At 41.7% G+C, this 22,610-nt stretch overlaps 2 protein-coding genes across 5 annotated transcripts in view; both read left to right on the forward strand.

The window, feature by feature from the left end:
• ACAP2 (ArfGAP with coiled-coil, ankyrin repeat and PH domains 2) overlaps positions 1 to 18,180 on the forward strand; it is a 64,784-nt gene extending 46,604 nt beyond the window's left edge. For 2 of the 3 annotated variants that reach the window (XM_066326402.1, XM_066326403.1), the window contains 12 exons: positions 1,207 to 1,307; positions 2,506 to 2,611; positions 3,083 to 3,291; positions 3,506 to 3,575; positions 4,766 to 4,860; positions 6,157 to 6,341; positions 7,157 to 7,249; positions 8,506 to 8,693; positions 9,016 to 9,125; positions 9,498 to 9,608; positions 9,853 to 9,914; positions 13,812 to 18,180. In XM_066326402.1, coding sequence (XP_066182499.1) covers positions 1,207 to 1,307; positions 2,506 to 2,611; positions 3,083 to 3,291; positions 3,506 to 3,575; positions 4,766 to 4,860; positions 6,157 to 6,341; positions 7,157 to 7,249; positions 8,506 to 8,693; positions 9,016 to 9,125; positions 9,498 to 9,608; positions 9,853 to 9,914; positions 13,812 to 13,915 — 1,434 coding nt within the window. In that variant the 3' untranslated portion in view covers positions 13,916 to 18,180. Of the gene's footprint in view, positions 1 to 1,206; positions 1,308 to 2,505; positions 2,612 to 3,082; positions 3,292 to 3,505; positions 3,576 to 4,765; positions 4,861 to 6,156; positions 6,342 to 6,676; positions 6,782 to 7,156; positions 7,250 to 8,505; positions 8,694 to 9,015; positions 9,126 to 9,497; positions 9,609 to 9,852; positions 9,915 to 13,811 lie in introns of all 3 variants that reach the window. The other variant, XM_066326401.1, reaches the window with a different exon arrangement.
• A 124-nt stretch (positions 18,181 to 18,304) lies between these two features.
• The window catches only part of XXYLT1 (xyloside xylosyltransferase 1), a 31,952-nt gene continuing 27,646 nt past the window's right edge, over positions 18,305 to 22,610 (forward strand). The window contains exon 1 of one of the 2 annotated variants that reach the window (XM_066326408.1): positions 18,305 to 18,705. In XM_066326408.1, coding sequence (XP_066182505.1) covers positions 18,310 to 18,705 — 396 coding nt within the window. In that variant the 5' untranslated portion in view covers positions 18,305 to 18,309. Of the gene's footprint in view, positions 18,706 to 19,834; positions 19,874 to 22,610 lie in introns of those variants that run through there. The other variant, XM_066326409.1, reaches the window with a different exon arrangement.

A 22,610-nucleotide genomic window follows, 5' to 3' on the forward strand; every position in this document is an offset into this window, starting at 1 on the left:
AGTGTCTCCCTTTGTAAAATGGACAGATTCTGAGATTCCTGTGCACTGGTTGTAAGCACATACCTTATTTGCTGTGGGTTTTGTAACCTAGTTGGAGCTTTAAAAGTTGTTGGTCCCAAAAGGCTTGTGCTCACTTGCTGGCAGTGAAATATTCCATGCTGTTCTCTGAGCAGTTGTGTTTAACTCTTTCAGGCCTTGCTCCCTCTACTTACTTACTGGTTCACACATCCAATTCAGCAATTGGGCAAAAAAGCTTCTGTTACAAAGTGGTCAGGGTTGCTCTGTACGTGTATTTAGTGTTGGAAGTGCACAGTGGTTCAGCAGTCAGTATCTGCCTCGTTGCTGTTGGGAAGTGCAGCAGTTTTATGTTAAAGCAGTAAGTCCATGTCTGCCCCAAGCCATAGAAGCCTTTTCAGTCAGGTTTTGGGCCCCTGCTCCTTTGTTTGCTGTTCTCAAATCTGCTTTTGCACCAAGGAGATGTAGCTGTTCTTCAGATTGGAAAAAAAATAGAGACTGTATGGAGAGTGTGTGGAAAAAAAAGAGGAAAGAGCTTATGGCCATTAATTCCTCTTCACTGCAAACAGACTGGGATCAGAGGTTGTTCCTTGTTATCTGATGCTGTCAAATCAAGGGGCTGCATTTCTGTGGTGGGAAAGGAAACACACTGAGTTTGTGTGAGCGTGTTGGGTTGGGCGTTTTGTGTTTGTGAATTCTTGTTGCTCTTTTTTTTAACTGCACCTTCAAAATACTGATAGCTCAGGATGGAATTCTTATGAATTGAATCAAATTTTCAAACCCACTGCATTCAGCTTCTGTTTTATTATCTATTTAGCACTTTAAGTACTGCTGATTTAAGTATAACTTTTTTTAAATTGTGAGTTAATTGCATTTTTTAGAGTGTCTTTGTAGTTTGAGTACTGTTGTTTAAATTTAAGGTGTTGATTATTCAGTGGATTGGATTATAGGTATAAAATTCTCCAAAGTTTGGAAAACTAAAATTTCACTGAATTTATCTAAATATATCCTGTATATACCTAAGTATCTCCAAATCCACTGAGTTCAAATTTTATTTTTATGGGAAAAAATTAGTGTAACCAGGCAAATAGAATTCAATGATTAATAATTCAGGATTGAATCATTATCTTATTATCAACTAAATTATTTTTTCTCTGTGACTTTTTTGTTTTTGTAACTTTTGTCTCTTAGGATAACCCCACAGTAGTTGTTGAAGACTTGAGGCTCTGCACAGTTAAACACTGTGAAGACATAGAAAGGCGTTTCTGTTTTGAGGTGGTTTCTCCAACAAAGTAAGGAGAAGCGATGGAGTATGTTTATTTAAAAATAAAAATCATTACTTGTAGTTGTTTTAAAATGTAAGATTAACATTTCTCTTGGGATACATCAAAACAGGAAAAGTATCTGAAAAATTCTGTTCTCTGAAATTTTGGCTGAAAGTACGTGATGCTGTGAGAAGTGTCCCTGGTATTTAGTTTACTTTTGGCATTAAAATAAACATGCATTCTTGTGCTTTTTGCATAAATGGCTTGTGGTGCAGGGCTCTGCTGGGGCTTAGCAGTAGCTGATACTAACAGCTGCTTAGTAGTGTAGAAAATAGGTCTCCGTTTCTCCACATTTCTGATTGATGCAATGAGAGAGAAGCACCTAAATAAGCTGTTGTCTCAGTGACATCAAATTATACTTCAAAATCCGCTAAATGAAGCTACCAAATAAAACTATTTTTCAGCTCCAGCAGTGCATTGGCTGTACTTAGGGAATTCTGGCACCCTGCCACAGCAAGGGCAGGACATGAATTCCTCATTAGTGATTTTGAGTTAGGACCATATTTAAGTTTTTGATATGAGGTCAACTTGCTTTTAGGTTTGGAGGTTATCTACACTCTCCACTCCTTTCTCTTCTGAGTTGATTGCTGTCCCTCCTGATGTTTGCATCCCCTGTTGTGGTTCACTATAACATGCATTTTGCTCTTGCTTGCCTTTGTTTTTTCAACCCATAAGTGTTAGAACAGCTTTATAGTTCATGACGTGTTTCTTTTACTGTAGATGAGAAAAGTAGTTCATTCTTTGTCAGAGAGCTTTAAAATTACTCTCTCTTGATCTCAGTGAATGAAATTGTGTTTTCAAGGACTGATACCTGTGTGTTAGTCTTGTGTGATGGGGGTAAAATGCATTTGAGGATATTAAAAAAAAATTTGATTTAGAAAAGGAATAGGAAGCTAAGCTATTGTCAGTGTTTTTGGAAGAGTCATTTCTGCATCTATTATAATTACCTGCAAATAATTTTGATATAAGGGGTTTGCAGATCACAAAGGCTCGGCTGCTTTGTTATCTTAAAATAAATATGTAAATAAATAAATAGATGATGCCTACTAAACAATATACTTGTGATAGCAAGAAACTTGCTCCGTATAAGCAGACCCCTGAGCAACGTGTTGTTGGATGTCAGCTGCTTGGGCACTTTCTCTGAGTACTTTCTGATTTGTCACAGGAGCTGCATGCTTCAGGCTGACTCGGAAAAGCTGCGGCAGGCATGGATTAAGGCTGTGCAGACCAGTATTGCCACAGCATATAGAGAGAAAGGGGATGAATCCGAGGTGAGTTTAACAATCCACCAAACAACAAAACCCCCCTTTAGGTCCTGAAAATTTTAAATATATCAAACCTCTTTTAATGAGAGGGAAGGGAAAAAGCCATCATTGTTTGTCCTCCAGTAGAAATGCAATGAAATTTTGAAGGCTGTGAATTATATCTAATCTGTCTTTCACTTCATCATGTTAATATTACTGTGGCCTATATGGTTTTTTGGGATTTTTCTGCAGTGTGATTAAAATTCATGGGATATTCTTATATTCCATAAGCTTTATGTATTCCTTATAGTTTTATATATTCCTTATAGTTTTATGTATCTTCTAAAAACTAAGCCTTTTTTTTTAGTTCTGTGGCTCTCCTTGGCCTTGGCAGAAGAGATTTTTCATGGATTTTGGTGCACAGTCAGTATCTGTGGGACTTCAATTTCTTTAGTTTAGCATGTGTTTCTTAATTGGTTTGTGTCTTTTCTCTTTTAGAAACAGGAAAAGAAATCATCCCCTTCTACTGGGAGTCTAGAATCTGGGAGTGAGACAAAAGAGAAGCTGTTGAAAGGGGAGAGTGCTCTGCAGCGAGTCCAGTGTATTCCTGGTAATGCTGCCTGCTGTGACTGTGGTTTGGCAGATCCTCGTTGGGCCAGTATCAACCTGGGAATCACATTGTGCATCGAGTGCTCTGGGATACACAGGTTGGGGAACTCTTCACAACTGCATTTGATTTGTGCATTGGCTTCATTAGGAAGGGTGGGTTTTGCCTCTTCAAAGGTGTATTGAAAGAAAATTAGAGACCCTTGTTGTAAATAAAACTAAGGTAACTGCTTTGTTTGCATAATTTAATGGTAATCTGTCTGAGCTAAGATAAAACATGTAGTTACAGGTTAGTGTTTTTTTCATGTTCTTTAGGAGCTTGGGAGTCCACTTTTCAAAAGTAAGATCTTTAACGTTGGATTCATGGGAACCTGAACTCCTGAAGGTATAGTATTTTTCAAACAGGTTTCTATTTGGTACTTGTTGTTCTAAAGCCTCTGCATCAGAGTTCAATGCAGGAAACACATTTGTACCCAGTGTGTGTCTTGCACTTTTGAGCAGAAAATGTTTATAGTTGTGTGTTGGTTTATTTTAATTCACACTTTCTTATACTCTGCAGTAATTTTTGCTACAAACTTGCAATTCATAACAACTTACAACACCTTCAGGTTCCCGAGTGCACTCTGACTAGCAAGTTTCTTCTGATATTTTCAACATCTAAAAAGGCAAATCTGTTTACAAACCAATAATGTCTTTCAGTGGGCTGAAAATTTTGGAAGTGATATATCAGCCTAAAGGATGATCATCTTCAAAAATTTGAATATCAGCTCTTAACAGTGTGCCACATTTCTAGCTTGAACCATGGTTATAAAACTTAGTGACGCTGAAGTCCTCAAATAGGAACTTGTGCATGTGTGCATCTGGATAACTTGTACAAAGCATTTGCTTCTAGCTGTGATGTTCTGGCGCTTTGGAATTGCTTCTCTATTCTGAACAATCAAGACAATGTGCTTTGTGGTTAAGTAGTTTTTTATCAATGTGTTCATGCTGAGGAAACAGCCAACCAACACTCAACGCCCACTCCAAACAAAATGAACTGTACCTCCAGTACTAGTCATGTAAATACCAGAACTGAGTGTTCTACCTGGTGTTAGAAACAAGAAGTCTGTTCATTGCAGTCAATAGGGTTACATTCTCCTTAAGAAGGCTTTTGTCTTTGTTTTGTTTTTTTTTCTGTAGTTGAATCAGATTATGGTTTGGCAAAAATGCCCATTGGATAAGGTGGAATACAATTGATAGAATTGTCTCTTGCTGATGGGTAAGAACAGCTCCTGGCAAAGCTCGTAGAAAAAAAAGCACATTTGTTAATGAGGCCTGCAGGTGCCATTCTGGTCCTTTTTTTCAGGCATTTTAAAAGTGACTTATTTTTTTTTTTTGTCATCTTACTCAGAATTCGGTGTCTCTATTTACTAATTGTTTCATTATTATCATATAAACCCATGCTTATTTTTATAAGTGTACTTTTACCACTGAAAACACTAAGTTGTAAATATAGGCTGAGTGAGATTAAAAGAATTGAATAGGTAGATAAAGCTTTCTGCAACTGTATTTGAATTTATTTATTTTGCTTTATAGCTTATGTGTGAATTGGGAAATGATGTTATAAATAGAATATATGAAGCGAAGTTGGAAAAAGTGGGAGTTAAGAAGCCACAATCTGGAAGTCAAAGGTAGTATTTTGCCAGAAGTGCCTGTTGCTTCCTTTTATTGTTGCTTCCTTCAGTCTCCCCCTGTAAAAGATGCTGCCACTTAACTGTGTTACTCTCCTTTATTGTCCTCATTTCCCTGTATCCCCAGTGTGTCTTACTCTCTCCTTTTCTCTCTATCTGTATTGGGTCTTCTTCTGTTGGTCCCTTTGTGCTTCTCCTGTTCATTTGTTCTTTTTGTGATCTCACTCCCTCCTTTTGATGACAGCTCTAGAGCATCACTGTGGACATGTGGATTTTGTTTCCTCTTTGCTGGGTACCAGCTCAGCCAGCTGCACTCTGTGTGTGAGTGCTCCTGGAAGGAGCCTGTGCCTGTTCTTTTTGTTTCCAGTGACTTCGTTCTTCCGTTTGGCTTTTGTTTCTGATCCTCAGAATGTTCTCATCTTCCTACCTACACTGTACATGAGCTCTGCTGCTTTACAGCAGCCTTCAAATCATTGTACTGCTGTCTTCTATTTCTCTGATGCTTATCTGTGTTTAAAGGTAGATTCCCAATGCTTTGTGCTGCTGTATAGGACGTCTTTTAAAACTTGCTTTTTTTACTACCTTTCTGTTCTGTGCTGCTTGCTGCTCAGCAGTTTTATAGTATAGAAACTGCATTTTGTGAAGTGTTGGCAATTTGGAGACAGTGATGATAATATAAACAAAGTAGGAGATTTGCTAGATATTCCTTCTAGTGGTAATTGCATTTTAGCAGTTTCAGTGCAGTAATTACAGCCCCTTTTATCAGTTTGGCACAACTGCTGTCATGTCTTAAGCTGATAACCTCAGGCTACAAGGAAAAAATACTTCAGTATGTGATATGGAGCTGATAGCTGTGCCTACCTAAAGCTTGTTATTGTTTTCTTGTCCAATCTTAATGTTCCCGTAACAAATGTTGCAGTTTATATTTACATAAGAAACTAAATATGTTTATTAATAGGTTATTAACAATGTAAACATATATGAAGGTTTAATACAGGTAACACACAATAACTAATGCTTATTTCTTCCACGTACCACTTTCCAAAGTCTATGTCTGAAAGTGAATACATGTTTGTGAACTTAACAAAATTACATTATTTTGAGCCCTATGCAAAATTTCATCGAGAATCCAGAAAGTGACAGTGTGCTTTGCATCTTTCTGAAAATGTGCTATAGGTGTGTCTTATATACCATACCAGTTTTGGTTACTGACTTTAGTACAAAATAGGCATTCTTTTAATACATGAAAATACTAAAATATTAGCTTACTAACTCCAGGGATTTTGTATATGACAGGCAGGAGAAGGAGGCATACATCAGAGCAAAATATGTGGAAAGAAAGTTTGTAGAGAAGCAAGCTGCATCAGTACCTCTGCCTGAGCCTGGAACAAAAGTTTTGCCTCCAAGTCAGGAAGAGAAAAGGCACAGTGGCCCTGAAAAATCCTTTTTGGCAGGGGAACAAGGGGCAGCATCCCAAAAAGGTATTTACACACTTCTCTCCTTAGCTATATTACCCATCTTCTTTTTAAGGTAACATATTTTTATATTAATTGACTTCTGCCTCATGCAGAGAATTTAGAATCTGCTTCTTAATGTGTTGTAGCCTAGTGTATAGCGTAGGGGAGAAAAGACTTCTTCAGAGACGTGCATTTTTACATGGGGAAGGATTTGGAATGGGGATGCTTTTAATTCAGAATCATATTAACCACCTTCTTTCCTCCGTATTTTCGTCCTCCTTGATTTTTCCAATAACGTTTTTCCTGCCCTGTCCCTTCCTCACTGCCTGCTTTGTGCTTTGCTAACCTGCATGTCCCAGCGGTTGCTGTAAGTAGCGACGAGGCGAGGCGGGAGTCTCTGTTCTGTCCTGATGAACTTGATTCACTCTTCTCCTACTTTGATACCTCTTCAAAACTCCGTAGTAGTAAGTACTACAGCTGTGGCGTGTTCAGTATTTGCACTAGTGATCCATTGTGTGTTGTGGCCATCTCCTTGCTTCAATCTGTTGTCTCCAGGCTGCTGCATTGCTTAGTATTTTCATGAAATAATTTAAGCTTTTTTACTTATCCTGATTTTTTTTTTAATTTCTAGTTATCTTTGACATTTATTATTATTATTATTATGGTTACAAAATGTGACTTCATCTTTTTCTATGGATGCATTAATACTGAACAAGAACAAGCCATTTTTTAAAAATCATGTTCAGGACCAAGTATAAGAGCTTCCTTTATTATCATGGTATCTATGAGGAGCAGGTAGCTTCAGCTTGCATAGTAATTGCAGTTTCTCCCCAAAACAGTCCGAAGTAGTGACAGTGGGATCCAGCCGAGCACTGATGACAGCAGAGAACACCTTGCCTCTACCATATCAGCCAACAGTTTGTATGAAGCAGGTGTGTTATGCTTTGCACTTTAAGATGAATATTTAATCACTTGACAGCATTTGTTTTTGTAAAAAAGATTAATACAATTCATGTCTGCTATCCTGGTTGAAATGCTTTTAGCAAGGGTAAAATTTGCCTGAGTGATCTTTCCTTTGTTCTTGCTACCAAAAATGGCATTTAATCCTTCTAAATGGCTTCAGAGAACTGGTTTTTTTTCCAGTCAGATGAGACTGATGCCAAAACATTGATTTTTTTGCAGATAGAGAAGTGCTGCATTTTGAGAAAGACAAGTCTCCACAGAAATGCATGATCCTTTTATAAATAAATCTGCAGAGATAGAATTCCTCTTGAGTCACAGATAATGGGCTTTTGTGTGTTACTTGTGCGTTCTTGCTTAATTTTTCCATTTCTTATTTATGTGGAATTGACCAAGTCTTTAAGCATCATTCCCTCAACTCAGAATTTCTATAAGTTGATAAATGAAGTTATTTGCTCATTTTAGCATGCTGTTCTGACAGAGATATTGAGTATGGCTTCTCAAAATTTCCAAAACATTTATTTATAAAGCAGACTTATTCTTCTACATCAAAGTACTCTTTTAAGATATATTGTAAATCAGTAATTCACAGGTGTTATTGCAGGCAGCATGTGGCTTGGATCTTTTTTGATTATGTTGTAGAAATGTTTATGATGCTGTAACTCACAAAAGCTTCTAGGTAACAACATCTTTATGTCCTAGACTTCACTCCATATAACTGTTATTGAGATGAAGAGAAAGATTATGCTTTAGTCCAAAAGATTATAGCGACAGCAAGTAATTGGTAAATGACAATGGTATCTATTTAAAAAATTAGGTCAGAACAGTATTAGCCTCATACTCAAGTGTTGCAGATAAAGATATATTTGTATGACTACATCTCTGCAGAAAATGAGTTTTATTCCTGTCTTGCAGTTTACAGTAAAAAGCATTCCAAACCTTAAACAATTTCTTAGAAATTGCGTGGAATGTGTAGATTGAAGTATATACACATGTGCCAGTAACATGGAGAGAATGTTTTCTGTGCAGTAATAGTTCTGTGAAGAGACCATGCCTGAATGCTGGAGCTAAATAAAGGCATCTGTGGATTCACCTGGCAGAATGGGGCAACAATACATTCTGCAAAAGCTGAGCTACCTATTGCCAGAGAAATGATGTTTTGATCAGAATTCCAAGAGGTACCTTGTAAAAGCAGGGATTAGGTAAGCTTTTTTTTTTTTCTTTTTAGAAGGAGACAAGCAAGAGTCTCCAGTGTTCTGTGACTCCAAGCAGCCTAGTCCAGGATTGCGGTTGTATCGAGCTGCCTTTGAGAAAAATCTTCCTCACATGGCAGAAGCATTGGCTCATGGAGCTGAAGTAAACTGGGTCAACGTGGAAGAAAACAAAGCAACACCACTCATTCAGGCAGTGCGAGGGGTATGTAATATACAGCACTGGTGATGGGGGAGGAGAGCAAGGAAAATAACGATATTTCTGTGTCACTGTTCCTTTTGAGCTGCTTGCTTCCCTAATGAATGATAATGTGATGCTGAATTGGTGTTTACAGTGTTCTTTCAGAAATATTCTTTTGCTGTTAATGCTTTGTTTGGAATTTTGTGTCCTAGTAGTGTTTAAAGTTGATATGAAGCAACTCGCTTTTGTTTCCTTTGCTGGGTGGCTCAGTGGTGAGAAGGCAGAAGAGGTTTGCTTTGATTCCAGAGATCTGGTGCTGAGTTTTTTCTTTGTTTTGATTCCATAGGGTTCATTGGTTACTTGTGAATTTTTGCTGCAGAATGGGGCCAATGTGAACATCCGAGACATGAAAGGAAGGGGGCCCCTGCACCATGCCACTGTTCTAGGACACACTGGGTAACTCACTGTCCCACAATTTGTACATGGCCATTCTTTTGTAGTTGTTCATGTGAAGCTTCTTCATTGCCTCAGATATTCTGATATTTTAATATTATTTCAAGTGATACAAGTTTTTCTTAAGCTCTGCTTGTGAGAGAGGCAATAATATTTTGATATAGCAGTGTCATCCACTAGCAAAACACATGTTTTCTAATGTGGATTAAACAAATGGTTTGCTTATTACTCTGTTAACTTGTTCTAGGTGAATGGCACAATTTTGATATATATGAGACTTTTGGTGATTTAAGCTAAATATATTGTATCTAGCTTGACTTTATTAGCTTTTTTCCTTTATTGTCAAAAATATTCTTCAATGTTTTTTCTCAACAGGCAAGTGTGCTTATTCCTAAAACGAGGAGCAAACCAGCATGCCACTGATGAAGATGGGAAAGATCCATTGAGTATAGCAGTGGAAGCTGCAAATGCAGATATTGTAACACTGTAAGTTGTACATTCTGTTTTCTGGCTAGATAACTTAGATTTTGCTATTCTGTTTCAAGTTAAAAATACAAGAAGTGTCAAAATTCCTTTACATAGAAACAGGAGGGAACAAAAGAAAAATCAAAATACTCTATCTGTAGATGAGACCTCTGATGTAATATTCAGGAGAGCATTGTAGGTCTTGCATTGTAGTCTTTTTTGTGCTTTAAAGATGACATTGTTCCTTCTGTTTTCTGAATGGCAGGTTGCGTTTAGCGAGGATGAATGAAGAAATGCGTGAATCAGAAGGACTCTATGGGCAGCCAGGTCAATACTCTACTAATAACCACACTGAAATGCAGTATAAGAAGTGTATACAGGAATTTATCAGTTTACAATTAGACTCGTAGTGGCTGAGGGAAATTTAAGATTGCTTCATACAATAATGTTTTTTATAAACCAAGATATTCTAAAGCTTTATTGAAATTCAGTGGTGTGAGTTTGTCAGAGTACTTAGGGAACCTAAAAGGAGACTGTTTAAAGAGCATTATTATAACAGTGTGTTACCACAGCCATGACCACCCTATTTTGCTGGTAGTTGTCCACAGTTTTCTCCTATTGCTGTTCCATTGACATTTGTGTAATGTTAGGATTTACCTGACATTATTTAGTAGCAGCTTTCTGACTCAGCTTGCTCAGAGACAGTTGAAGAGTTCATCTTATTCCAGGACACCATTCTCCTTCTTGTGGAATGGTCTGCTTTTTTTTTTTTTTTTTTTTTTTAAATGAAAAAAAAAATGCTTGCACACCAATGTAAAAAATGTACATCAAATATTTCAAACTGACTCCAGACAGGAAAGTATTATTTCCTTAAACTTTATTTTTAAATATTTTTATTTGTTAAGATACAAATAAGAAACAAAATAGTCATTCTTAAGTATGTATTTTTGTATGCATAGTTTTTTTCTGTTTGGTTAAAAAACAAGTAGAAGCTGGCAGATACTTGAGCCAACTCCAGCAAGAAAGTAACAAATTATATTTAATGCATATGTGCAACTTTATTCTCAGGCACTCAGCCCTAATTTACACCATGTTGTGATGTGATATTTGCTTCCATAGGAAGGTAATTTAATGTCATGCAAATACCAATAATGAAGGCACACTTGATTGTGAAGTTAGCTAAAACACCCTGCTATTCCTGGCAGAAGTGAAAGGTGAAGCTTACTTTTCAGGTTGAATGCTGAGTACTCTCAGTTCACTCCTATAAAGCTCCTTACGTGTTTTCCACTGATTCATGAGGATTGGGCAGGGGGGATGTTACCAGATTGGAGCAGTAGAATCTAGAGACTGCAGTTGATGCAGTCTGATCTAGATACTTTACAGCTGGTAAGGTGAGATGGACAGTCATAAGAATAACTTGTGAAATTAATGCCCAAGCTGTAGCACAGAGTCCCAGCCAGGAGAACTTAAATGTATCTTTGGATAGCACAGCTCTGCCCCCTTCAATCTGTTACTTGTCTCTTTTAAAAGTTGGAGTCAGTATTTGAGTGTTTTGAATGTTTCTGCTATAGAAGGGTTGTGACAGTGTAAGCACAAAACCTGGCTGCTGTCATGAGATGTCACATCTTTCTGTGGTTTTTAAGGGATGCAGGTCTTTTTCACTGCATATATATGTTAATTATCTGCACTGCCCTTCCTTTAGAACTCCAGTGTTCCAAAATTATGATTCTAGAAGAAAATAAGGGTTTTCAAGACAATTGTATATTTGCTGGTAGCTATGTGAGGGTAAATACCACTGTATGAGTTTGCTGTCATCAGACTGAAGCCAACTGCCTACTTCTCAGCTCTAGCAATGCAGCTGATAAATAATTGCTCATGTAGCTAATGGCATCAAAATTAATAATTTAAATATATATGGCTGGTTTGAGCTACTGAGAGAATGAATATATTGCTTTGCAAGGTACAGTTGGTCTTCCAAAACATTCCTGGAATAGGAACTAGCTGAAAGCAGCTTTTAAAAGGTTATTTCTGGTGGTAGAAGCCATATGCACCTTAGTACTGTTCCTGTATAATACTTGAGTGCTCATCTCCTGGTGCTACAGTACGTCTTGCTAACTCTTTGATATTAGCATTGCTACTTTTTCTTCCTACCTTTTCTTGAATGTATGATGTGTGCCTTTTGAGTTACTCTGGTGTTAAATGGTAAAGCAGTGTTACAGTATTTTTGTACATAGAATCTGCACTTTAGGGAAAACATTGCTTGAAGAGGGAACTTCCAGAATTCAATTTTAAACTAGAATTTTAAAATAATGGTAAGGTTTACAGTATTAAGCATTTTAATGCAACATACAAACTAAAGGGGCACTTTATTTTAGTCTATTTTTGTATGTAATATTTTTGTTATGTAATAGTGACAAAGCCAGAGCCACAAGGTATCTTGCAAAAATAGCTTTTTTTTCTTTCAAGTTAATTTGAAAGAACCAAGTGTGGCGACTTGAACTGCAGTTCTTGTTCACCAGTGGAACCCACTTCTGTATTAAAAGCATAATTGCTTTAATCACAGAAGCCTAATTCTGCTTTTGCCCTTCATAGCTGTTCTTTTGGTGAATGTTACAGCTCCATTCTGTGCTGGTCTCCCAGAGCAAGCAGCTCTCACAAGCTGTTACAATAAAACCTGTCCTGTGCCTGCTTCATCTCTAGAACACAGAATCACTGAACGGTTTGGGTTGGAAGGGACCTTAAAGATCATCTAGTTCCAACCCCTCTGCCATGGGCAGGGACACTATACTTGAAATGAAATCTGAAAACCAAAAAGGAGTTTCTCTAGAACTGACTTTTCCTAGTAGAGCAGTATTGAATGTATTCATCTTTTAAAGTCTGGGAAGAATTATGTTACTGCCGTATTAAATATTTCTGGAAGGTCAGTTATTGTTTGTGAAAAGTGTTTTTAAAAGAATGGAGTCTCATCTCCAAAAGAATAATAGCTTTAACATTGGAAATGTGCATTAAAAAATTGAAAAACACAGCATTGTAACTTTTCCCAGTAGTGCAAACTTTTAGGCACAAAAACATTCTTTTCTTCCACAATCATGTTAGGGAACAAAAAAAAAGTCTTCATATTCAATGTACACGATGAGAGAGATTTTTGGGTTGATTTCTTGTCATGCTATTAATCAAGCTGTCAGCAAGAAACAGTAGTGCTGGGATCTTGTGTCTTGTGTGGCCATCTGTGTTGGGAAGACTAAAATTTGGATGGCTGCATGGCCCCTGACCTGACCCAATGTTTGATGCATTTAATTCTTTTTAGATGCAAGATGAAAGGGTAGGGTTATTATTATAAAACAACTTCAACTCAAGGCCCAAAATGCTCCAACAGATGAAAGAAAGTGAAAATGAATGAAAAAATGTCCATTTTAAAGTAGTAAAAAAAGTGACTTGGCAATGACTCAAGAAGTAATCACTCCTGAATGTGTTCTGCTGTGTAGACAGGCAGGGGGAGGAACACATTTTGGAATAAGTTCTAGTAGTAGGGTTGTGTTTAAGCACAAAGGGTGAAGATTAAAAAGAAAAAAAAAAAAAAGATTTTTAGGGGCAGTATTATTCTTCTTATAGATCAAACTGAAAAATGTAATGAAAGATGTAGATGAAATGAATGTAGAAATTTTATTTTTGCTGAAGTAATAGACCAAAATGATTTATGGACAATAATTTATCTACTTAAGTTTGCTTTTTTAATATATATATTATTGCTTGCTGATTATTTCTTTCATGGAGAGTTCTGTTTGGCTGTAAGAATTCTAACCTCTGTTTCCAAGTAAATCTTTATTTATGCCATAATTCTATTTTTCTGTAGAGAATCTTGGTTAGCAGTTCCTTGCAAAAACAAGGATTTTATTCTTTAGTGGCTAATAAATATTTTTTCCTTTTAAGTTGCTTTAAAGTGCTTTAACTTTTCCTTTCTAACTCTGAACTTTCCTCTGTGTGGCTGCCTGTGAGGTTCTATTTCAGGTATAGTTTGGTTTTGTTTAATTTGCTTTTACAGAACATGCATGCAAGTAACCAGTCCCTCAGAGTTCACATCAGCATCACTCCATCTAGAAGCAGTCTTCATACATGAATAAGTGTTACATAGTAATTGATAGCACAGTAGGGCATTTGTGCAATGGTGGGTGATGTTGACTATTACAAATGTTTAAAACTGTTTCCCTTTTCTTTTCTACCCAGGAGATGAAATTTATCAGGACATTTTTCGTGACTTTTCTCAAATGGCATCAAATAATCCAGAGAAGTTAAACCGCTTCCAGCAGTCAGATTCCCAGAAGTCTTAAGTGTCAAGAAGAAAAAGAACCTGAAGCTTATAGTGCAAGTTTTTTACTTTAACAGAATGAATTGTATGCATTTTGTTAGATAGTTTGGATAAAATGACCACTCCAATGTAGCTTTAGATTGTGGTAGCTGGGGAAATGTATGAGTTGGTTTATGTTCTACAGTACACATACCTCAGCAGCTGAAGATGTTTAAAGGCCCCGAGTATCTGCCAGCTCCGTGTGAGCAGCCCCTGTCACTCAGCCCGTGTTTGCAGCGCACTCGGGGCCCCGCTGCAGCCGGTCACTGCAGCCCCATCTGCCCCCCGTTCTCATAAGGAGCGTGCCTCTGACAAGAAGGTCTGGGTTGCATTTTCTGCAACTGTTTTTTGGGACTGTTTGGAAGGGAAATTGGGTAACGACTTACTGAGTTGTCCTTCCATTTGTGGGACTGCAACTCAACAGATTCTCTTGTTCCCACACTGACTCTGGTTAGAGGTAGGCTGTTCATAACAGATGTGGTAACTCCTGCTCTTTTGCAAGCTCTCTCACAGTGGAAGCTCTAGTACCAGGCTGGCCTTTATGCTGGTGACTGCAGGTCAGTCACAAAGGGATATATCCTGGGGACCAAATTCCTAAGAGCAGTCCATTTTCCTTTTTTTTTTTTTCTTTTTCTTTTCCTCTTAAATTAAACTTTCAGTGCAGCAAGTATCCTAAATGAGCATGTGGAACCTTTCATGAAAAATAAACTTAATCCTTTTGGACATGATGTGGGGTTGTTTGTAGTATTTTGACATGAAAACTTGAAAATTGAGACGTGAAAGTAAATATTGAGCCAACAAAGTTTGTGTAGAATAGTTGTTCAAAGGCTGTTTCTACTTTTTGCTGTTCTCACTAATAGCCCTAAGCTCAGTATGAAAGTCTCATGTCTTGCAGCCACTCTAAATTTAGGGCAGTCAATCCTTTCTATCAGGAAGCAGTAGCCCTTGCATAATTTGCAATGATGTATATGTTTATGTGTTGTCTAAACTAAGGTGAGCACAAGGAAAACTAGAATTGCAGTATACATATTTGTCAAGTAATGGATGAGCACAGTCTCCAGCTGTGTTGTGAGGGCAGCAAGACAGTTTGCTTTATTCAGTAGTGAGCCTCACTCTGCCCTTACGCATGTATAAATGGTGTCTCTAGATATGTGCTTATATATCATGTTATTTATACCTAGATAATAATCTTCCTAAACCCTAAACCAGCAGATAAAATTCTTTATCCTCTATTTGTCTGCCCTATGGAGACAACTTTAAGCAGAGTTTTTAGGTGGCATAGTATCAATGTGAGTGTTCAGTAATCCTAATAGCTGTGGCATTATGTTAACCTGCTGTTTAAGTGTATTTAGGAAATGAATTGGCTTTTCTCCATGGAAAGATAAGCAAAACTGGGATAAAACAAATTGAAATCTGTAAACTATGGTAAAGTTAAATTTTCTGGCATGTTCAGTTTTAAGAAGATATTTCAAACATTTATCATTTTGCATCAAATGTGTAGTAAAGTATCAGATCTACATATTATTATTGCTACAAAATTAGTAGTGTTGTAGAATTGTCCTGTGGATTTTAATTCCAAGCAGACAAATCTTACAACACAGTTCTTGCTTTGTATGTGGTCTAATTATGGTAGGAAAAGCAGATTCTGCCCATTTAAAGTGTGCATTTAGTCTGAATAAGAAACTTAAGAATATCACCTGTAAGCAGTATTTTTTAGTAAGTTGGATTTTAAATAGCTGCCTATCAAATGATAATGCACTTCCTAAACTAGCAGTATTTACCAACAAATGGGTATTTTAGTAGATCTTAGAGGAAGTAAGATTCCTGGTGTACAGATGGGACAATGTAAGATATGACTGTATAATACACACCATAGACATAGGTTTTTCTAAATGTCTGTCTTTCCCAGCCTGGCTGGCAGGCAGTGTGTCTGTCGTATGATTGGCTGGAATGTAAAGCTGCCTAAAGCTTAGTGGCATAATTGCTGTCTCAGTCCAGGCTGCTGGAAAAAACGGAATGAGAGACTTATTTCAAATCTCCACTGGTGATTTCCTCCCTGGCCACAAAACCTCTGTGACAAATTTTGCATGATGACTTCTCTAAACTAAAAAGTTGCTTCCCTGTAGCTCTACATGTCCATGTGTTGCATTCCTGACTCTCATCTGTCTGGGAATCAGTATCAGTCTGTCTGTGCTAAAGGATGAATCACACCTGATCGACAGGTGGTGTGACTTGTCAGGAGCTGGAGTTTTAATGGCTTTAGGAGTAGGTGTGTCAGTTGTGATCCTCAGCCTTGTTCCCCTGTCTTTTCAGGTATGATAGGATGTCCAGTATAAACTGCACTCAGTTAAAGCCTTTTTCAGGTCATGTACAATGGTAACATGTTGCTTATCAGCAGAAAAGAATGTACCATTAAGTTGGATGGCTCAGTCTCACCAGGCTCTGGCAGGCTCCATGTTCCAGGGCCTGAGACTCACAGGATTCAGCAGTGTGATTATCACCACAGCTCTGAAGATCTGGATTCCATATTGAGTTGTGATTCATGTTAATATTTTGCTCAGTTTTCCACGTCTATTACAAAGTGAATCGAAGTGGAATAGTAGACAGTAAGGTTCCATTGTAGATTAACATCTTGTACTTCGTACCAGGCAATGGAAACATTCAATTACAGTTCGTGTTTCTCTGTAGGTATGAAATACAGTAGTGAGGGACAAAGCAGAAGATTCATAACGCATTTAAGTAACATTTTTCACATGGATTTTCAGTAATTTTCTATATTAGATAGCCTACTGAAGGATAGTATAATACCTTTCCTATATATAGATAATGTGTTAAAAAAGTCTCCTGGAACAACAAATGTTGAGGTAGTCAACTTACATTCTAATGCATCTTTATTTCAGAGGTGTAATTTATGTCCATTGCATGTTGATTAAAATAGTGTCTGTGGTGGCTCATTAGTGGTATCAATTGTTTTGATTGTTCATGTTTTATGTTAGTGTCAGTACAGTGCATATAAACTTAAATTTCTGAATTATCCTACTGAATGATGCCACTGCCTGTGTTAGACAGTTGGAATTTGTTCGTATGAATTTGGGTGAAGTTGGTAGATGGTCCAGGTATTTCTTTGCTTTCACAAACAGCCCACATTGCAATCAGATGGATGTGTGTTCCAGGTGCTCATTAGTACATTGTGGACTTCAGCCTCTCTGCCCATTAGGACCTGATCCAGGAAGTTGCTGCTATCAGTGGCAGTCTTTCCACTGATTTTGGAGATTCTCAATTGTACCATTCGTGGCTTTTAATGTTAGAGTGCTAAAGGATCCTGTATTAATACTGCATTTTTCACTCTGGGGGGGTTTATATTTTACTTGTTTGTATACTGAGCTGAAATAGTTTTAGAAAATGCAACCAGACCTTCTAACTCTGTCAGAAAATCCCTGTACAAGAGGAAGTTCTTCTGTTTTGCATTATGACATCAGTACACATTATCCAAATTACTAGGTCTTCTGGATAGAGCATAAACTTTGTAGCACTAAACTGAAAAGGTGAGAACTAGAACAAGCAGAGGGTTGATGTCATGTTTCCAGGACTTCAGTGCTCCTCTGCAGCCATCTGTTTTAAATTGTGGATGTTACCTCTGCTGCTTCATCTTGAGAATCTCAAATAACACAGACTATGAAATGACCCTGTGATGAAAATACAAATAATAATATGTAAGTACAAAGGGTGTGATATTTTCACCGTGTCAAAAAGACTGAGATGATTATTCTGATTCTTCAATACATGAAGTATTTTGAGAATCAATTTTTCAGGCTACAATCTCTGCCCCATTCATTATGGACACTTTTTCCCAAGTTAGAGTTTATGCCTTGTGCAGTCTGACAGCCAACATGCCTTGCTCCCACAAGGCACAATTTTAAAACAGGGACAACTCTGGAAAGGCACTACTGGGGAAAAGGACAAGCGTACCACTTTGGTATATACCCTTTCATATACTTGCTTTATCTTTCTGCATACAGTATTTTGTTTCTCTTCCCATGGAAGGAGATGATAGAGGAGGAAAAATTCCACTCACTTTTCTGTTAGGAGCCTCAGTTTTCCATGTTTTGACAGAAATCGCCAAGAAGTCATCGTTTCCTCAAGAAGACTGAAATAATGAACTTTTTTTTTTTCTCCGCGCGTTCCTCTGTACTCGGTGTTTTTTAAGCATTCCAGCAGTAAAATGTAAAAAACCCTTCCCCTCCTTAAGCTGTGACTGTACAGACTGTATTCCCCGCCCTCCGTAGCGTTATGCGCGGCCGTAGCCGTTGTATCTAAGCCGTGCCCGTAGTGTCTGCGGCGTGTCGCAGCCCGGGGGCGGCCCGTCCCCGCCCCGCCATGGCGGCGCTGCGCGGCTCTGCGCGCCGGGGCTGGGCTCGCTGCCCGCAGCCCGCGGCCCTCGCCGCGGTGGCGGCCCTGGCCGTATGCGCCTTCTACTACCTGGGCGGCGGCGGCGAGACCTTCTCCAGCGCCACCCGCCGCCTCCGCGCCACGCCGCCCGCCCCGGCCGGCCCGGGCCCCCGCGGGCTGCACCTCCTCTTCATGTTCACCAAGGCGGAGCGCAGCCCCGCGCTCCGCGACAAGGCGCGGGCGGCGCTGCGCTCGCTGCTGCGGCACGGCCGCCTGGGCGCCGCCGACGTGCTGCACCTCCACCTCGTCACCGAGGGCGCCAGCCGCGACATCGGCCTCGGGCTGCTGCGGGACCTGCTGCGCGGCGCCGCCTTCCGCCACCAGGTGCGCGGGGGGCCGAGGGGCGGGTCGGGGGCTCTGCCGGGGCCTCGGCCGGGGCCTCGGCCGGGGGCTGTGCCGGGGGCTCTGCCGGGGGCCCGGCCGGGGGCTCTGCCGGGCCCTCTGCCGGGGGCTCTGCCGGGGGGCTCTGCCGGGGGCTCTGCCGGGCCCGCGGGGAGCGGCGGGGCCTCTGCCGGGGGCTGTGCCGGGGGCCCGGCCGGGGGCTCTGCCGGGGGCTCTGCCGGGGCCTCTGCCGGGCCCTCTGCCGGGCCGCCCTGTGAGGGCTCCCCGCGGAACCCGGGGGCGGCGGTTCGGCGGGAACGAGCTCCCTCAGCAGCGCGGTTGGCTCCCGCTGCTCCCCGCTCCTGAGGGGCTCGTCCCCTCCGCCGCTGCCTGCGTGGAGGTGTCCTGGTGCGGCCCAAAGATTCCCAGCTGGGGTCGGGCAGCCGCGTGGCCTGGGAACACCTTCGGCACCGCACGTGTGCTGAACGGACAGGAGCCGTTCCTCTAAGCAGTGCTGCTCTCCTGCAGCCCCTTAGTCCTGCATTAGCATCTCGACACAAGGACCACAAGGTAATATGTGTGCATGTATCTCGATGGTTTCCCGATCAAGAGAGAAGGTTGGCCTGCTGCTAGGGGCTCTTGAAAGCAGGAATGGAGAGCCTGCAGGGGCTGGAGTGCACCCACCTGCGAATGTTCCTGCTGCCAGGGAAATGGTTCTGCCTCCCAAAGCCACAGCCAGTGTAGTTTATGTAAAGCCTTCCTTTCCTTTGCATTCAACAGGTGTTTGAAAACTAGAGGGGTGTTAAGCTCAGAGATTCCAGGTGACCTGACTCTCCTGTCCTGAGGTGCTGCTGCAGAGTGTTGCTTGAAAGTGTCCTCTAGTACTGTTGCAACTTTATTGCATTTAAGTAATGTATTTCATATTAGCTGAACTCTGCCAAGATGTAACTAGAGGTATTAATATTTTTCATACACTTTCCTGGTAAATAATTTTACCACTCGTTTTCTTTAAACAAGTCCTTTACTAATGCTGGTCCTCAGTCAGGTGCTGTACCTGTGATGGGAGACCCACACCACGCAGAGCTCCCTCAGGAGGATTCCTGCGCTCCACAGCAGGTTGCACTGACTGTTCCATGGTGGTGCAGTGATGTGGTGCAACAGCCCAACCCAAGTTTGTGGTATTATGTCCCCTGGAGTGAGAGGACCCCCAGGCCACCATGCTGTGCACATCCCTTGGAGTCACCCCTTTGTGTGGGTGGTTGCCTTACTGCTATCTGCCCCTCTGGGAAACACACTTTGCAGCTTGCCTTGCCAGCCTCGTTTCTCCTGAGCAGCATGGGCTGGGAGTTGGAGGCTGGGAATGATTTGTCTTTTATGGATGGGCCCATGTCTGAAGGTGCATGTGGAGTTACAGTGAAACCTGGCTCATGGCTTGGTGAGTGTGTCTGGCACCAGAACTGGTCTCCTGGGTGTAAGCATGATCTGGGGGCCTCAGGTGAGACCTCACTGAGATCTGCTCAGTGCTGCTGAGCAGAAGCTGGGACAGCTGCTTCTCTCCTTCCTGGCTGAGCCTGATGTACCCTGGTTTCACTGCCTAGCCTATGGTTGCCGGTGTGTTCTGGGCCAGTCCATTTCTCTGCTTTTAGGTACAGAGCACAGGCTGTTATGCTTCTCAAGCATGCAGCCTTGTCCTAATCCCGTGCCATTTTCTGGTAACGCCAGCAGGTGTCAGCACCACTTTATTTTTGTAGCCTACTCCCTTCCTCTTTACCAGCAGGAAGCTTATGCCTAGCTTGGACTTCTGGTGCTCCTGCTAAAATGTTGAAGATGATTGATCCTGATGCTCAGGTAGCTCCAGCAGTAACCCATCTCTATCCCAAGACCTCTCCTTTCCTGCTCCTCTTGGTGTGTGAAGAACACTCTCCTGGTTCTTACGCTGTTTTCCTAGCACAGGCACGGATATAAGGCTTGATAAAATGCTGGAGCCACTGAGGCAGGACTGATAAAACGCCCTGAAATTTACCATTTCTTCATGAGGAGGTGATTCAGGCCCGCTTTTGGAGCTGCCCTTGCCCTCGCATCCTAGAAAAGCTGGGATCGGTTGGCTCCTCTGTTTGAGTCAGACAGAGTCAGACATGGATCATAACCTTTTAGGGAAGGTTGGGGGCAGCTTTTCTCTCACCCTAGGCAGATGCAGTAACTTTTAAAGTCTGGAGTCTGGGGCAGCCGGCTGCAGCCCGGGGACTGTGCAGAGAGTGAGGGCAGAGGGGCCGTGGGATGCAGGCGCTGGGTGTGTGGGAACAGCTTAGACACTGGACCGTCCCGCCGGGGCAGGGCTGTCCGGGCGGTCGTTCCCGCTGGCCGTGCAGCTGTGTCCCAGCTGTGTCCCAGATGTGTCCCAGCTGTGCAGCCGGGCAGCGGCGGCAGAGGGAGCTCGTGCTCCGCGTGTGCGGCCGGGGCGCGGAGGGAGCACCCAGCCCGCGGCCGTCCTGCCCGTGCGGGGCCTCGGTGGGCTCTCAGCGGGGCTTTGGGACAGCAGTCGCAGACAGCGTGTCCCGCACACGGGTGGCAGGGGGATCTCTGTAGCCTCTCCCGAGCCCCGGCCAGCGGGAGGAGCCCGGCAACCTCGGCTGACACTGCTTACACAGGGTACCGCCTCGCCCTGTCTCCTGCCGCTCCAGGCTCTGTGCTGCCACTCCTTGTGCAATTCCTACCTATTACTGATTCCATTTCCCTCCCATAATAACACGAATCAGACGTTCAGCTCTCTGCTCCTTCTGGTTTCCTGTTCAGATGAGCCCCACAAAGGATGCCGCTGGGGTGGATGTAACTGGGCTGCCATCACGCCATGCTTACGGAGACCTGGGAGGATGATCAACATGGGAAGGAGAGAAAGTTAAAGGAAAAAGAAATGCAGATTGTTTTTTCTTAATGAATCAATAGGAAGGGTCTTTTATCAGTGTGGGACGTGTGTTTATTAAACTGTGCTTGGACAGGAAACCCTTAGAACTTTACTTAATGTCCTCAGCAACCGTGGTCGGATTTAGCTACAGGGATTTACCAAGAGCTGTTACACAAATAAATAACGAAGTACAAAATTAGCAGCAGATCAACAAGCTGTGCTAAATCAGCAATGAGAAGGGAAGAAGCCTTCACAGTCCCAGAGAGGCTGCCCTGGCCTGTGGCTGCAGGAGCAAAATTCAGCTGCTCAGGAGTTTGCTTTGCAGAAGTACAAAAGGGAGGGCTAAAGACATGTTTTCCTGTTTTCTTTGGCAGGAATGGAAAGGCAGATGATACTGTGTCTGGAGTTTCAGGAGTATTTCTCCTATAACCTTTGCCCACCGGTGCTTGGCAGTGTGTCCTCACTTCAGAGGTGACTGGAAATGGTTTGACATTTTTTCTCCTTTCCTACATACGGTACACACCTCAAGCTGCCTTTGCTGGATGCAGAAGGGTGGTCATAGGTGCTGTGTTTCTCTTCCATGCTTCTCCAGTCCAGCTAGACCCCAAAGCTGCCCCTGCCAAGCTGGGCTTGGAACAGAGCACAGCACATCCCTGTGCTGGTGGTGCTCAATTTCATGAACAGGCTGTCAGTGCCTTTGCACCTGGAGAGTAGTAGTGGTTTGCCTGTTTGGGTGGCCGCTGGGGTGGCCGCTGTCCTGCTCAGCATGGCTGCTGTCACGGCAATGGCCATTCAACCTATCATTCAGCTCGGCAGGGCTGGGGTGCTGCCTAATGGTAACAGAGTTTCCTCCCCTGCAGCGTCTTGGGGGCTGTGCTGTGCTATCCAGAGCCAGGTGTGGCTGCTGATGAGCTCTCCCAATGCACTTTCCTGGTACACGTTGTTCTGTGTTTTTCCTGCTGTTCTGCTGCAGGCCTTGGCTGGGAGCCCAGCAGCCAGGACAGCA

Source organism: Sylvia atricapilla, chromosome 10 (assembly GCF_009819655.1).
Source record: "Sylvia atricapilla isolate bSylAtr1 chromosome 10, bSylAtr1.pri, whole genome shotgun sequence".
Lineage (NCBI taxonomy): Eukaryota > Metazoa > Chordata > Aves > Passeriformes > Sylviidae > Sylvia > Sylvia atricapilla.